Below are 15,212 nucleotides of genomic sequence, written 5' to 3'. Positions count from 1 at the left end.
ACATTCAATCAGCAAACATCTATGGAGCTTCTACCATAGGTCAGAGCCCGTCCTGAGTACTGAGGTTATCTCACAATCCCCTCATTTCCTGGGGCTTGTTTTCCAGAGGCTGAGAGAGTTGTGAACAAGCCCAGAAGAGTCCCAGCCCACGGGCGGGTCACTAAGTCCGAGGGGAGGGGAGGGCAGTGGGACGCAGCAGGGTGGCGGAGTCTGGTGCCTGGGTTTCCTCCACGGGTTTTAACTCTGCACTTTGCTCCCAAAGATCACCGCCGTGAACCCCTTCCTGCTTTCCCTCAGGTGCGTCACATCCTGGGCTCGCCTGTCGCGCCGTGGCCACATGCCCGGCTGGAGGAGGGCGCCAGCCCGACCCTACGCAGGGCTGCCCAGGCCCCGGGCCAGGACCAAGCAGCAGCTCGGCTGGAATGTGGGTGGGGACTGGAGAGGAAGGGAAGGAGAGGGGCAGCGGGGCTGGCTCCACGGGGGCGGGACGCCCAGCACATTCCCCACCAGAGGCTGATGATCCCAAGGGCCCTTGTGCCCCTCCACGTCCAGCCCATTTCTCTCCCCAGCACCGTCTCAGCCCCAGTCCTCAGGGTAGACACGGAGGCCAGGGAGGCCCAGAGGCTGGCCCATCACACGGCGCGTGAGGGCAAGTGGGGCTCGCGCCCAGGGGATGCTCTGCACGCTCACACACGCCCACCGGTGCGCTCACACACGTGCACGGCACACACGCCCACCGGTGCGCTCACACACGTGCACACTCACACACGCCCACCGGTGCGCTCACACACGTGCACACTCACACACGCCCACCGGTGCGCTCACACACGTGCACACTCACACACGCCCACCGGTGCACTCACACACGTGCACGGCACACACGCCCACCGGTGCACTCACACGCGTGCACGGCACACACGCCCACCGGTGCGCTCACACACGTGCACGCTCACACATGCCCACCGGTGCGCTCACACACGTGCACGGCACACACGCCCACCGGTGCGCTCACACACGTGCACGGCACACACGCCCACCGGTGCGCTCACACACGTGTACACTCACACACGCCCACCAGTGCACTCACACACGTGCACGGCACACACGCCCACCGGTGCACTCACACACGTGCACGGCACACACGCCTGCGAGGCAGCCTGGATCCCAGGCGTACGGACCTGGGTCTAAGCTTCCTGAGGCCGGCACTGTTGCCCAGCCCTGTGGTCAGCCTGGACGGCCAGGGGCGGCTCCTCCCAGGCTGGCTGCCAGGGCTCTCCATGCGCCCCCTCCTGCCAAGCTCACCGGTTAATCTCTGACTTGCAGACGAGCTCGAAGTTGTACTCCTTGGCCTTGGTGGGCTGAAAGATTACATCGAGTTGCAGAGTTTCCAGCGGCAGGATCGTTCCGAACCCGTCATTGGGCTGGATGTCCACAAACTGGCAGACGGAAGACCATGGATGCCACAGCGAAAACCCAGTGACCTGCTGGGCAGGGCCACAGGGAGCCGGCGTGGACGTGCGTGTGGCCGGGGTGTGGCAGTGTGTGAGCCAGTGTGAATGTGTGTGTGGCTACATGTATGTAAGTGTGTTACGTGGGTGTGAGCCCCTGTGTATGTGATCATGTGTGCAGATGAGTGTGTGTGAGAGGGTGGTGTGCGTGCATGTCTGTGTGTGTCTGCATGCACGTGAGCACTTGTGTGTATGTGAGTGTGTATATGTGTGAGTGTGCATCTGCATGCATGCGAGCACGTGTGGATATGAGTGTGCGTGTATGTGTCTGCATGCATATGTACACATATGTGTGTGAGTGTGTCTGTGTGTGTGACTGTGTCCGCATATATGTGAGTGGGCAGCGGGGTCCTCGGTGGCGTGGCCCCGGAGGAGTGAGGACAGCCAGGCCTGGGCCTCGTCTTGGCCGCCCTGCAGGGCGAGGCAGGCAAGAGTCCCGGAAGGAAGGGCGGGGAGAGGACTCTGGATCCTGAGGGTGCAGCGGGCGGACAGAGGGCAAGAGAGGCAGGGTGAGGTGGGGATGGGGCAGCGGCGATGAGGAGAGGGACGGCCAGAGAGAGGCCCTGGCCAAGGTGCCTGGAGGTGAGTGTGGAGTCCGGGAGTGGCTCAGGCGCCTAGACCCTGGGCAGCAGCCCAGGCCCCAAACCTCCCGCTCTGACCACACGAGGCACCTTGGGGAGCCCGACGAACCCAAACTCCTGGGGCAGGAGGGAATGGTTGCAGAGGCTGACTTGGGTCCTGATGGCCTCGTAGATGGTGCAGTAGCCGAAGTCCACCCCCGAGGGGCTGAGCTCCAGGTCCGAGGTGGTGACTATGGCGTGGACAGTAAACCCCACGGGTTTGATCTGAAGTGTGGAGGGCAAGCGCATCCGGTCGCTGAGGTCAGTTTATGCAAGTGTTTCCAAAAATGAGAACAGCACCATCCTGGCTGTGAGCTGATGCCCGACGGTGCACCTTGCAGGGACACACCCCCTTCCCTGCTGGCCCCTGGCTTGGGACGGGCAGCACGGGGGGGTGGGTGCAGGAGTGCGCGTGTGCACACACGTGTGCACCTGTGCGTCTACGTGTGCGGTGCATCGTGTGCTCACGTGTGGCGTGTGTACGGAGGACGTGCACACTCCTGGGCACCTGGATCTGAGTGTGTGTTTGGGTGCCCTGGGGCAGCCCTGCCAGCCCCGGACAGCACTCGGGGCCTCTCTCCGATCCACAGACACCCTCCCTCCGTCTCCCCTGTGCCCTCTGCTCCCCAAGGGCGCCCGCGCTCCCAGAAGTGCCCCACACAGACCTGGTCAGCCACCCGGATAGTCATCGGGGCCTCCAGGACTCTGCTTTCCTTGTCAAAATACTTCCCGGCATCTTCCGGGAGGGAGCGTCTGAAAGAGACCGGAGGCACTTGAATGTTCTTTTCTTCTTTATATTTGCGAAACGACAAAATGCTGAACTGTGAGGGTGCTTTGAAGTCAGACGAGAGCCAGAAATTACATAAAAGGTAAGAAACACAGGAGCCACGACGTGGGCGTCGAGCCAGCTTCCTGCTCTCACCTAGAATCCCCCCCACTGGGCGGAGGGACCCCGCCGCGCCACGCACCTGGGCAGGAACTTGAGCTGCACCGAGTAGGATGACAGGGCCTGGACGTAGCCGGTCTTGGGCAGGAGTTCTAGGTGGCCCTGCAGCTCCTTGCACACCTCGAAGTTCAGGCGCAGGGCGGCCTTCGACCTGCAGCGCCCGAGGGCCGGGCCGGCGACGCCGCGTTTGGTCCCTGCGGGTCGGCCTGTACCCACCCCGCAGGACCCAGGGCACACCCTCCCAGATGCCCCCCACCCCCTACTGTTGGAGAGTCTTCAGAGCCCTGCTCGCCAAGGGCAGGTTTTCCTGAAGTGACATCTGCTGAGGAATCCTTACAAATAAAAACGTCGCAACTGAAAGGCACCCAGTCTGTTCTCAGAAACCTAGTGTTTTCTGGGAAGACCCTCGCCGGGCAGGTGCTGGGTGCAGGGGCCTGGGGGGTGGGCGCCGGCCCTCCCAGAGTTTTGCCCTCCCCACCCAGGTGTGGGCACGTGCCAGCACGATCCCTGCAGGACGCTCGGGAGGTCCCCAGACGGCCAGGCCTTGGCCAGTGACCGCAGTTTCCCCAATTTTTGTCCATGTTTTCAGCTCAGGGCCAGCCAGAGAAGCCAGATGTGCCCCCAGCCAGCCACGTGGAGCGCCCCATCCTAGCCACCCCAGGCCACAGCCCCCATCGGTGCGCTCCCCCTCCCCTCCTGCCTTCCAGTCTCCAGGAAGAAAGGTGGTGGGCAAGCTGCCCCAGGCCTGGGGGGGAGCCCCTTCCTGGGCTGCCTGGGAACCCTGGGCCGTGGTCCAGAGCCTCCCAGGCCTTCCAGCACCTCCTTAACCACCTGGGATGATCGTGGCCTGCCTTGTGGCTGCTGGGGCCTCACCCTGAGGGCTGAGCCCCTCTGCAAGGAGAGCCCACAGCCCGACAGGGACCCCTGGGAGATCCACGGGCTCCTGGGTGGTCCTGGCCAAGGAGGAGTAAAAGGGGGCACCTTTGACCTCTGACCCCAGTGTCACCAAGCCCCTCCCCTCAGTGACCTCTGGCCCCAGTGTCACCCAGCACTGGGCATCCCCTGCCACGGAATGTGCCCAGACTGGCCCTCCCACCCTCAGCAGGCAGCAGCCCCGCCCGGGTTCCCCACTGGCTGGGCTCCTCCTCAAGCAGCTGTTAATGTGACCAGGGTCATTGCGAACGAGCTCCTTTGCTACACCTGTGTCCATAAACCCGGTAAATTAAACAAGTGAGGAATGCTGAATTCTAAAATCGCTCAACAGGGACCTCCCTGGTGGTCCAGTGGTTAAGACGTCGCCTTCCACTGTGGGGGGTGTGGGTGTGATCCCTGGTCCGGGAGCTAGGATCCCACACGCCTCACGGCCAAAAAGCCAAAACGTTAAACAGAAGCAATATTGTAACAAATTCAATAAAGACTTTAAAAATGGTCCACATTAAAAAAAACTTTAAAAAAATATAATAAAATCACTCCACAAATGTATGATGTCGAGCCTGTGCCTTGGGGAGGGGCTGAGAAAGCACAACCCCCCCTGCTCCCTGTCTCCACCCTGCCCCAGGAGTGGACACACTCTGCGTCCCGAGGTAAACCGACCAGAGCCCTGCAAAACCTCGTTTCCTGACCAAACCCACCTGAGTCCTGTCCCGAGTTCCCAGCTCCCCGGGGAGAACAGGCCCCTGACGTTTGCAGTGCTGAGGCCCAGGGACCCAGCGGCTGGCGCACGTGCCAGTCTGTTTCCACCCAGGCCGCCCATCGCCCCCCCCTCCAGGCTGGAAGCGGGGCCCTGGGTGGCAGCAGCCTGCCAGGTGCACAGGTGTGTTTGGTTAATGAAAATCCATTAAGCTCTAACTGTAGGATTTGCCTGCTTTTCTCCATGTAATTGAACTTCACTAAAAATTAAAAGGAGCGTAAAAAAGAAATGACAACTGTGGTGTCCGGACGCCCTTGCAAAACACTGCGAATGAAACATGCTTCTTGTCTCGGGGCTCCGTCCACTTTTCTTCAGAGGACACACCTCCTTCCCTGTCTGTGTCCGAGAGGGGCCTGGCCTGGCCATGTGGGGGGGCGAGCTCCCCAGAGACACAGGGGTGACAACACTGACTTATTCTCGTGGTTCTGGAGGTCAGAACCGGACACAGTCTCCCAGGGTGGAAGCCCAGCTGCGGGCAGGGCTGGTCCCCTGGGAGGCTCCGTGGGGAATTGTTTCCTGGCTTTTCCAGCTTCTGGAGGCACCGTGTCCCTCGGCTCACGGCCCCTCTCCCATCTTCAAGGCCAGCAGCCTAGCATCTGCCAACCTCTGTCTGACTCTGGTCCTCTAGCCTCCCTCCTGTGACGGCCCTGGGATTCCAGTGGGCCCTCGGGGTAACCCCAGGTGACCCCCACCCCGAGGTCCGTGACCTCACCCCTGCCGAGGGCTCACCATGTGTGGACGAGGATGGAGTCCTGATACAGCCGGTCGTACATGCAGATCTTCAGGTCTACGTTGGGCTTTGGCACCCAGACTGGCACGTCGATAGCAACGCCGACGACTTTGAAATGTAACTGAATTTGAACATGAAAATCCGACAACATGTATTTCCATCGGCAGAGCAGGCGTGCCCGTGAGCGCTAACGCAGAGCTCAGCAGCAGTGTTTTGTGACCCTTACAAAAACTGGAAGGTGAATAATTAAACTGGCCATGTTTTGGAGATCTATGGCACTTTTTACATCATATAATTTAAACAATCCTTTTTATTTTCAAAATTTTTAAACATAAAAAGATAGAATGGTACGATGGATTGTCATGTGCCCACCACGCAGCTTCATAAGTATCAACAGTTTCAGCTGTTTAAAAAAACCTGGGGGCTTCCCAGGTGGCGCAGTGGTTGAGAATCCGCCTGCCAATGCAGGGGACATGGGTTCGAGCCCTGGTCTGGGAAGATCCCACATGCCGCGGAGCAACTGGGCCCGTGAGCCACAATTGCTGAGCCTGCGCGTCTGGAGCCTGTGCCCCGCAACAAGAGAGGCCACGATGGTGAGAGGCCTGCGCACCGCGATGAAGAGTGGCCCCCACTCGCCGCAACTATAGAAAGCCCTCGCACAGAAACGAAGACTCAACACAGCCATAAATAAATTAATAAATAAAATTAAAAACAAAAAAACAAAAAAAACCCGGGCTTGCCTGGTGGCGCAGTGGTTAAGAATCCGCCTGTCAATGCAGGGGACACGGGTTCTAGCCCTGGTCCGGGAAGATCCCACATGCCGCGGAGCAACTAAGCCCGTGCGCCACAACTACTGAGCCTGTGCTCTAGGGTCTGCGAGCCACAGCTACTGAAGCTCTCGTGCCTAGAGCCCGTGCTCCGCAACAGGAGAAGCCACCACAATGAGAAGCCCGTGCACCGCAATGAAGAGTAGCCCCTGCTCTCCACAACTAGAGGAAGCCTGCGCGCAGCAACGAAGACCCAATATGGCCAAAAATAAAAAAACAAATAAATAAATAAATTTATCGAAAAAAAACAACAGCCGTTTTATTACAGACTCATGCATCACATAGGCAGTACATGCAGCTGAAACAAACGGAAGCTCAGGGTTCTCGAAGGGCGCAGGAGACAGGTGCTTCTCCCCACCTCGGACCCTGGTGTCGGCTTCCTGCAGTCAGACCAAGCTCCTCGGTCTCGGGAGCTTGGGATTTGTGGGTGTCCTGCAGAGAGAGCCTGTGCACAGCAGCCCCCCTCAGGCAGGAACAGTGACCAGCAGCCCACACAACTGGGTGGAGGGCTTCCCTTCCTACCACCTGCAGGACCATGACCTTAGAACACACCAGCGCCGGATCCAAGGCCACAGGGTCACTGAAACATACAACCCATTTCCAGGGCCAGAGACAAGATGGACAGAATAAAAAGAAAGCATGTCCAGAGAAACGGAGCAGCTGGGAGAGTCAGGAGGGGATCTGAGGAGAAGCACGGCCACTTCACTCAAAGGCAGTGGTGACAGCAGGTGAACGGTGATCCACCGAGGGGGGCGGGGGGCTGCTGCCGAGAGGCACTGAAGCCCGGGGCAGCGTCCTGACCGCACGGCCAGGCAGGTCAGAAAGAGGCTGGTCCCGCCGGCACCTGAATCAGCACCAGGTGAGCAGGCGGACACATGCGGTGACACGTGACATACGAGGCTGGGGGACAGGCGTCCGTGAAGCAGACGGGGTGGTCGGCACAGGAAGCCCCCGTCTACGGAGGAGCCAGCCAGGGAGGGTAAGAAAGGCACAGACATGGAAAGGAAAGGCCAGCCTGCGCTGGGGCCATCCCCACGCGGAGACAGTGGGCAGCGTCCTCACACCCCTGGGGAGGGGTCTGCAGGCCGGCAGAACACAGAACCTGTCACGAGGGACCCATCTCAGGAAAACAGGCAGGCAGGATGGGAATCCAGACCCCCATTCACCCCCAGAGGCCGAGAGCCGCCCCAGGGGCTGCGTGTGCACCACCCCCGGGTGAGGAGGTGGGGTAGGAGAGTGGTCAGGGTGTTCACTGCCCCGGCTTGCCTGGCAGGGCCCCTGTGGGCTGGCAGGTCCTTGACCCGAGGTCAAAGCCCCGGCCAGGCCATCCTCTCCAAGTGCTCAGTTACCCAGGTCTGGTCCTTGTTCCTTCCTGACACCACAGCAAGGGCTCTGTGGGGACCTCTGGGGGTACCGCGGGGAACTGTGGGACTCCATGGGTACTGTGGACATGTGGGAACAGTGTGAGTATTATGGTACATTGTGGGGTATTGTAGGGTATGGCCTATTCCTTGGGGTTTCTGTTACAAATAAATGAATATTGTGTCTCAAATCCCTGGCTCCTGACAGACTCATTCCTATATGGGAAACACACCAGAGCAGAGACTCCTGATAGCGAGAGGAGAGGAGAGTGTGGTGAGCACAGAATCATCAAATGGTCACACCCGGACAGAGATGGCCACCTGCCTGGAATCGTGGACCACGGCGTTGGGTCAGAACTCCTGAAGCAGTGGGAGCAGAGTCGGAGGAGATTCTAATAATTCTAATGACAATTGAGTGAAACTGAGACATTGAGGGCCAAGAAAGAGGGTAAATAAAAGGGACCCAAAATCACGTTTTATTTTGGTCATAAGGAAGTGTTGGTGGAGTGAACTGCTGGGGTACCGTCCGTCTTGGAGGATTGTCCTCTTGCACTTAAGAAATAGAAAGTCAGGGCTTCCCTGGTGGCACAGGGGTTAAGAATTCGCCTGCCTGCAGGGGACATGGGTTCGAGCCCTGGTCTGGGAAGATCTCACATGCCACGGATCAACTAAGCCCGTGTGCCACAACTACTGAGCCTGAGCTCTAGAGCCTGTGAGCCACAGCTACTGAGCCTGTGTGCCACAACTGCTGAAGCCTGCATGCCTAGAGCCTGTGCTCTGCAACAAGAGAAGCCAATGCAATGAGAAGCCCGCGCACCACAACGAAGAGTAGTCTCCGCTCGCTGCAACTAGAGAGAAAGCCCACACACAGCAACAAAGACCCGATGCAGCCAAAAATAAATAAATAAAATAAATAAATTTATTAAAAAAAAAAAAGAAATAGAAAGTCATGTGGGATTTAAGGGCTGGGAAAGGGGAGGGGACTGTTCATTGAATGGAAAGTAGGATTTCCAAATAACAGGGAAAAAAGGAATAAGTAGCAACTTGATCAAACCAATGAAAACAAGAAAACTGAAAGTGAGGAAACAATATGATAAAATGAATAGTAGACAAAACTAATGGAAGTAGTAAAATGAAGTGTGTCAATATTATGCTGCAAATGCACTGGATTCTCCCCCTAAAGGCAGACAACATTAGTCTGGGTCCACAGACAAAACCTGGCCCCTAAAAGACACACGAAGTCATTAAAAAAGGATAAATATCGGGGGGCAGGGAGGACAAAGGGATATGAGGTGAAGGTGAAGCAGAGGAAAGCAGGAGTGGCCCTGTCGTTACTGTGGGATCAGCTGGATATAGAGGTGCCATGAGCAGCAGGATGAAGGGGGATGTTTGGTTCTGGTGAAAGGCACAATTCACGATAAGAATACAACTATAAACCCTCATGCATGAAACAATAAAGCAGCTGAACAGAGCCCTCTGTTAGAAGTGTAAGGAGACCTCTTGCACTGTTGGTGGGAATGTAAATTGATACAGCCACTATGGAGAACAGTATGGAGGTTCCTTAAAAAAATAAAAATAGAACTACCATACGACCCAGCAATCCCACTACTGGGCATATACCCTGAGAAAACCATAATTCAAAAAGAGTCATGTACCAAAATGTTCATTGCAGCTCTATTTACAATAGCCAGGACATGGAAGCAACCTAAGTGTCCATCAACAGATGAATGGATAAAGAAGATGTGGCACATATATACAATGGAATATGACTCAGCCATAAAAAGGAACACAACTGAGTTATCTGTAGTGAGGTGGATGGACCTAGAGACTGTCATACAAAGTGAAGTAAGTCAGAAAGAGAAAAACAAATACCATATGCTAACACATATTTACGGAATCTAAAAAAAAAAAAAAAGAAAGAAAAATGGATCTGAAGAACCTAGGGGCAGGACAGGAATAAAGACGCAGACTTAGAGAATAGACTTGAGGACACGGGGAGGGGGAAGGGTAAGCTGGGACGAAGTGAGAGAGTGGCATGGACATATATACACTACCAAATGTAAAATAGATAGCTAGTGGGAAGCAGCCGCATAGCACAGGGAGATCAGCTCGGTGCTTTGTGACCACCTAGAGGGGTGGGATAGGGAGGGTGGGAGGGAGACGCAATAGGGAGGAGATATGGGGATATATGTGTATGTATAGCTGATTCACTTTGTTATAAAGCAGAAACTAACACACCATTGTAAAGCAGTTATACTCCAATAAAGATGTTAAAAAAAAAAGTGTAAGCAGAATGTCTCAAAGATTGGGTCATAAGGGAAGATGGATGTGTGGAAGGAACATGGAGGGAAGCCAAAGCATCTTGACAAAAAAGAACAGAGCTGGGGGAATCACCCTCCCTGACTCCAGCCTATACTGCAAAGCTACAAGCATCAAAACTGCATGGTACTGGCACAAAAACAGACACATAGATCAATGAAACAGGAAAGAGAACCCAGAAATAAACCCATGCGCTTATGGTCACCTAATCTATGACAAAGGAGGAAAGAACATACAATGGAGAAAAGACAGTCTCTTCAACAAGTGGTGCTGGGAAAACCGGACAGTTACATGTAAAAGAATGAAATTAGAACATTCTCTAACACCATACACAAAAATACACTCAAAATGTATTAAAGACCTAAATATAAGACCAGAAGCTATAAAACTTTTAGAAGAAAATGTAGGCAGAACACTCTTTGACATAAATTGTAGCAGTATTTTTTTGGATCTGTCTCCCAAGGCAAAGGAAACAAAAGCAAAAATAAACAAATGGGACCTAATTAAACATAAAAGCTTTTGTGCAGCGAAAGAAACCACTGACAAAATTGAAAAGACAACCTACTGAATGGGAGAAAGTATTTGCAAATGATATGAACGATAAGGGATTAACATCCAAAATATATATAACAGCTCATAAAACCCAGTATCAAAAAACAAACAATCTAATTAAAAAATGAGCAGAAGGGAATTCCCTGGTGGTCCAGTAGTTAGAAATCCACGCTTCCACTGCAGGGGGCCCGGGTTTGATCCCTGGTCAGGGAACTAAGATCCCGCATGCTGTGTGGCATGGCCAAAAAAATAAAAAATAAAAAATAAACAAGGGGCTTCCCTGGTGGCGCAGTGGTTGGGAATCTGCCTGCCAGTGCGGGGGACACGGGTTCGAGCCCTGGTCTGGGAGGATCCCACATGCCGCGGAGCAACTAGGCCCGTGAGCCACAATTACTGAGCCTGTGCGATTGGAGCCTGTGCTCCGCAACAAGAGAGGCCGCGATAATGAGAGGCCCGCGCACCGCGATGAAGAGTAGCCCCCACTTGCCGCAACTAGAGAAAGCCCTCGCACAGAAATGAAGATCCAACACAGCCATAAATAAATAAATAAAATAAACCCAAAGTTTAAAAAAAAAAAAAGTAAGCTGAAATATTAAAAAAAATAATAATAGTAAAAAAATAAACAAGTTAAAAAAAAATGAGCAGAAGACCTGAATAGACATGTTTCCAAAGAGGACATGCACATGGTCAACAGGCACATAAAAAGATTCTCAGCATTGACACCATCAGGGAAATCCAAATCAAAGCCACAATGAGATATCACCTCACACCTGTCAGAATGGCTTTCATCAAAAAGTCTACAAATAACAAGTATTGGAGAGGATGTGGAGAAAAGGGAGCCCTCATGCACTGTTGGTGGGAATGTAAACTGGTGCAACCACTGTGGAAAACAGTATGGAAATTCCTCAAAAAACTAAAAATAGAACTACCATATGACCCAGCAATTCCACTCTTGGGTATACATCTGCAAGAAACAAAAACACTAATTTGAAAAGATATATGCACCCCAATGTTCATGGCAGCATTATTTACAATAGCTAAGATATGGAAGCAACCTAAGTGTCCATCAACAGAGGAATGGATAAAGAAGACGTGGTGCATATATACAACAGAATACTACTCAGCCATGAAAAGAATGAAATCCTGATGTTTGCAGCAACATGGATGGACCTAGAGGGTATCATGCTTAGTGAAGTAAGTCAGACAGAGAAAGACAAACACTGTATGTTATCACTTATATGTGGAATCTAGAAAATAAAACAACTGAATGAATATAACAAAACAGAAACAGACACACAGATATAGAGAACAAATTAGTAGGTACCAGTGAGGAGAAGGGTCAGGGAAGGGGCAAGATAGGGGTAGAGGATTAAGGGACACAAACTACTATGTATAAAATAGATAAGCTACAGGGACTTCCCTGGTGGTCCAGTGGCTAAGACTCTGCACTCGCAATGCAGGGGGCCCAGATTCGATCCCTGGTCAGAGAACTAGATCCTGCATGCCGCAACTAAAAGATCCTGCATGGCACAACTAAGACCCGGCGCAGTCAAATAAATAAATAAATAAGTAAATAAATATTTTAAAAAATAGATAAGCTGCAAGGATATACAGGACAGCACAGGGGCTATAACTGATATTTTATAACTTTTTTTTTTTGGCTGCACTGCACGGCTTGGGGGATCTTAGTTCCCCGACCAGGGATTGAACCCGGGCCCACAGCAGTGAAAGTGCCGAGTTGTAACCACTGGACCGCCGGGGAATTCCCTATAATGGCTTTAAATGGAATATAACCTATAGAATTTTTGAATCACTATGCTGTACACCTGTAACTAAAAAAAATACCTCCACAAACTCAGAGTCCCAGTAAGAAAGAAAACACAATAGAAAAATTGGCAAATGACTTGAAAAAAAAAAAAAAACCCACGGAGGGGCATGAATAATGTGAATAATCCAGCTAATAAATCTGTTTACAGCCATTAAATATACTTTCGTCATATGCACATATCACATTTATAAAATCAATCTTGCCTTTGGTCACAAAGAAAACTTTAACAAATTAAAAAAAAGACTTTGCAGATTATATTGCCTGAGCATAATTCAATTTAATAAACTTATAAATAAATAAATTTAAAAAGTAATGATGACAAATTTTAACTACTGGGAAATTAAGAAAGACATCCCTAGTGATTAAGTGCAAGGTGTGTGTGTGTGTGCATGTGTGTTCACAGGTGTGCGAGTGTTGGCTGTGTTGCCAGCCACGTGTGCCACTGACTAGCCACGCAAGCGTGGGCAGTGTGGGCAGCAGCCTCACATGGTCGTGGTGGAGGGGACGCGGAGGGCCGGGACCCCGTGCCCAGGGAGCAGCAGGGTACTCACGGTCGGGCACTGCTGATTCTTAAACACGACCTTGAACCTGGTGGAGACCGCTCCCGGGACGATCGGGGTGAAGATGACGGGCACTTTGATGGAGCTGAAGGGGCCAATCTCCCCCTCTGTTATCTGCACGGCAAGAGAGGTGGGCAGGGCCGCTCAGCCTTCACGTTCCCGTCGCGGCGTCTCCCGTGGCCTCACCACGGCCGGGTCACTGCGGGGGCGAGTGGTGGCAGCCCCCGTGTGTGCACTTGCTCTCCTGATGGCCCGGTCCTTGCACACACACGCACAGCCCCCACGCTCTGGCTGGGGAGGCCCTGCATCGGTGTCTCCTCTGAGCTGGACTAGGGGCACCCAGGGCCCTGCCTCTGCGGCTCTGGGCCCCGCCCGGCCCCAGCCTGAGACAGGGCAGCCGGACACCGGCTGAGACAGCTAACTGCCCAGAGGAGGCGAGTCCAGCGGCCAGACTAGTCTAGTCCGGCTCTGGTCAGATGGACGGACCACCCTGGGGGCCGGAAGAAGGTGGGCCTGACCTCTCCCAGTGAGAACTCCGTCTGTCCCTCGTTGGGAGGTACAGTCACGATGGTGGTCAAGGCCACTCCCTCTGATTCTGGAAGAGAAGGGTCCAGGTGTGAGGCTGGCCGGGCATGGCTGGGCAGCTCTGCCACACCCACCTGAGGCGTGGCCACCCCCCACCTGTCCTCCCGGGACGCTAGGGCACCATCCGGCCCCCTCCCTCTGCCAGACCAGGCGCTGTTCTGGGGCTCGTGGGGGCCACCCCAGCCCTCCTGTACAGACAGCTCGTCCTGACAATGCCATCTCCTGCTACCCTTCCCCAGGGCTAGGGGCCACAGGAGGCTATCACTGTGGCCCCAGGTTCCGTGGATGTGCCCCCGCAGAGCCCCTCCCCCCGTGGCCACTTCCTGGTCAGGGACCTCGGGAACTCGGGGACCCCCAGCTCAAGCCCCAGGCCTGGGGCTTCTCAGGTGGATTTGGACAGTGGGCACTGCGGCCTCTGGAGCAGGAGGCTGGTGGGGGAGAGGGTCCCTAGTTGCCCAAAGTCCCAGCGCAGGGAAGGGGGTGGGTGAAGGATGCTGGCCCCAGGGCGGCCCGGCGGGTGCAGCAGCCTGAGAGCAGTGCATCGGAGAGGGGACGGCTGAGAAGTGGACCATCTGGGGCTTCACTTCGAAGCAGGAGGAGTGGAAAGTGGGCTCAAGGGGGTTTGTATTAAGATGAGGAAACAGCAGGGTGCCATGTCAGGGCTGGGCCAGGGTGGGGTGTGGGGAGGGAGTCAGCCATTTCCCAGGGACCCACCGGAGCCGGAGGGGCTGCTGAGTCCTGGAAATGCAACACAATATCCACTTTCAGGTGATAATAAAATGTTCGCAGCCTAATTTTCACACTTATTTAGACTTGTCTGTGTGCACGTTGCCTGCTGACTGGCGAGTGGATAAACAACCTGGCACCTCTCTGCTCTGGAGCGCTACTCAGCAATGAAAAGGAATGAAATGGGGACCCACACACAACACGGATGCACCTCACATCACACTAATCCCTCACAACATCACATCCCTTCCCCACTGGTGGGCCATGGATCCCGCCCCACCCCTCGAGATTTGGGGGGGCACCCCAAGAATGGCAGGCCATCCATCAGGAAGGGCAGACCCCATTTCCTCTCATCTGAGAAGGTCTTCCTGTTGACTTTGCAAGTGAACAGACCCAGTTTGATAGGAGAGGCGAAGGTCAGCGTCCCTTCTGAGTCCTTCCCCAGCTGGGCTGCCAGGCCGGCCCCGTGGAGAGCCCAGGTGCACGGCTGCGGCCTGCCCCAGGCTACCACAGGGCGGTATGCACCATTTCTGGGGCCTGGGGTTGTAAAGGCAGAGGCCCCCAGTTCTGGCTCCTCCAATTTGGCAGACTTCTCACGCAGCCAGCAGCTACAACCGTCACCAAGTTGGGTGGGGGAGAGTGGGCCAGTTGGCCCCCACCACCCCAATGTTTACGTCCTTGTCTGCTTCAGGAGTTACCTCGGTGAGAGCCCGGACCTGGGCCCGCGGGGTCCTTCCCTGTGCCCTGAGTCCAGGCCAGACCCTGGGGTCAGCTGCTTCATCTTGCATGGATGCTGGTTGGGGTCACTCGGTGACCCAGGGTGGAATCGTGTAGGTCAGTTTCCTGGGAATACGGTGAGCTTCCACTAATTCTAGAATCAGGCTTGTTAATGTTTAGGAAGACTTTCATTAATTATGTGTGCAGTGTATCTGCTCCATGCGTCCATTCTGTTCTGTCAGT

General features: G+C 54.3%; 1 protein-coding gene across 5 annotated transcripts in view; it reads right to left on the bottom strand.

The window, feature by feature from the left end:
• The window catches only part of CFAP74 (cilia and flagella associated protein 74), an 82,474-nt gene that overhangs the window by 11,506 nt on the left and 55,756 nt on the right, over window positions 1–15,212 (bottom strand). For 3 of the 5 annotated variants that reach the window (XM_082404513.1, XM_082404510.1, XM_082404511.1), the window contains exons 19-25: window positions 13,460–13,536; window positions 12,933–13,055; window positions 5,494–5,615; window positions 3,097–3,225; window positions 2,794–2,881; window positions 2,180–2,353; window positions 1,303–1,436 (exon numbers count right to left, since the gene is read on the bottom strand). In XM_082404513.1, the coding sequence (XP_082260639.1) occupies window positions 1,303–1,436; window positions 2,180–2,353; window positions 2,794–2,881; window positions 3,097–3,225; window positions 5,494–5,615; window positions 12,933–13,055; window positions 13,460–13,536 (847 nt within the window). Of the gene's footprint in view, window positions 1–1,302; window positions 1,437–2,179; window positions 2,385–2,793; window positions 2,882–3,096; window positions 3,226–5,493; window positions 5,616–12,932; window positions 13,056–13,459; window positions 13,537–15,212 lie in introns of all 5 variants that reach the window. The other 2 variants (XM_082404509.1, XM_082404512.1) reach the window with 1 other exon arrangement.

The sequence above is a fragment of the Balaenoptera borealis genome, assembly GCF_965194805.1.
Source record: "Balaenoptera borealis genome assembly, chromosome: 1".
NCBI lineage: Eukaryota > Metazoa > Chordata > Mammalia > Artiodactyla > Balaenopteridae > Balaenoptera > Balaenoptera borealis.
Note: the sequence above shows the minus strand (reverse complement) of the source record. Positions and strands in the feature narration are given on the sequence as shown.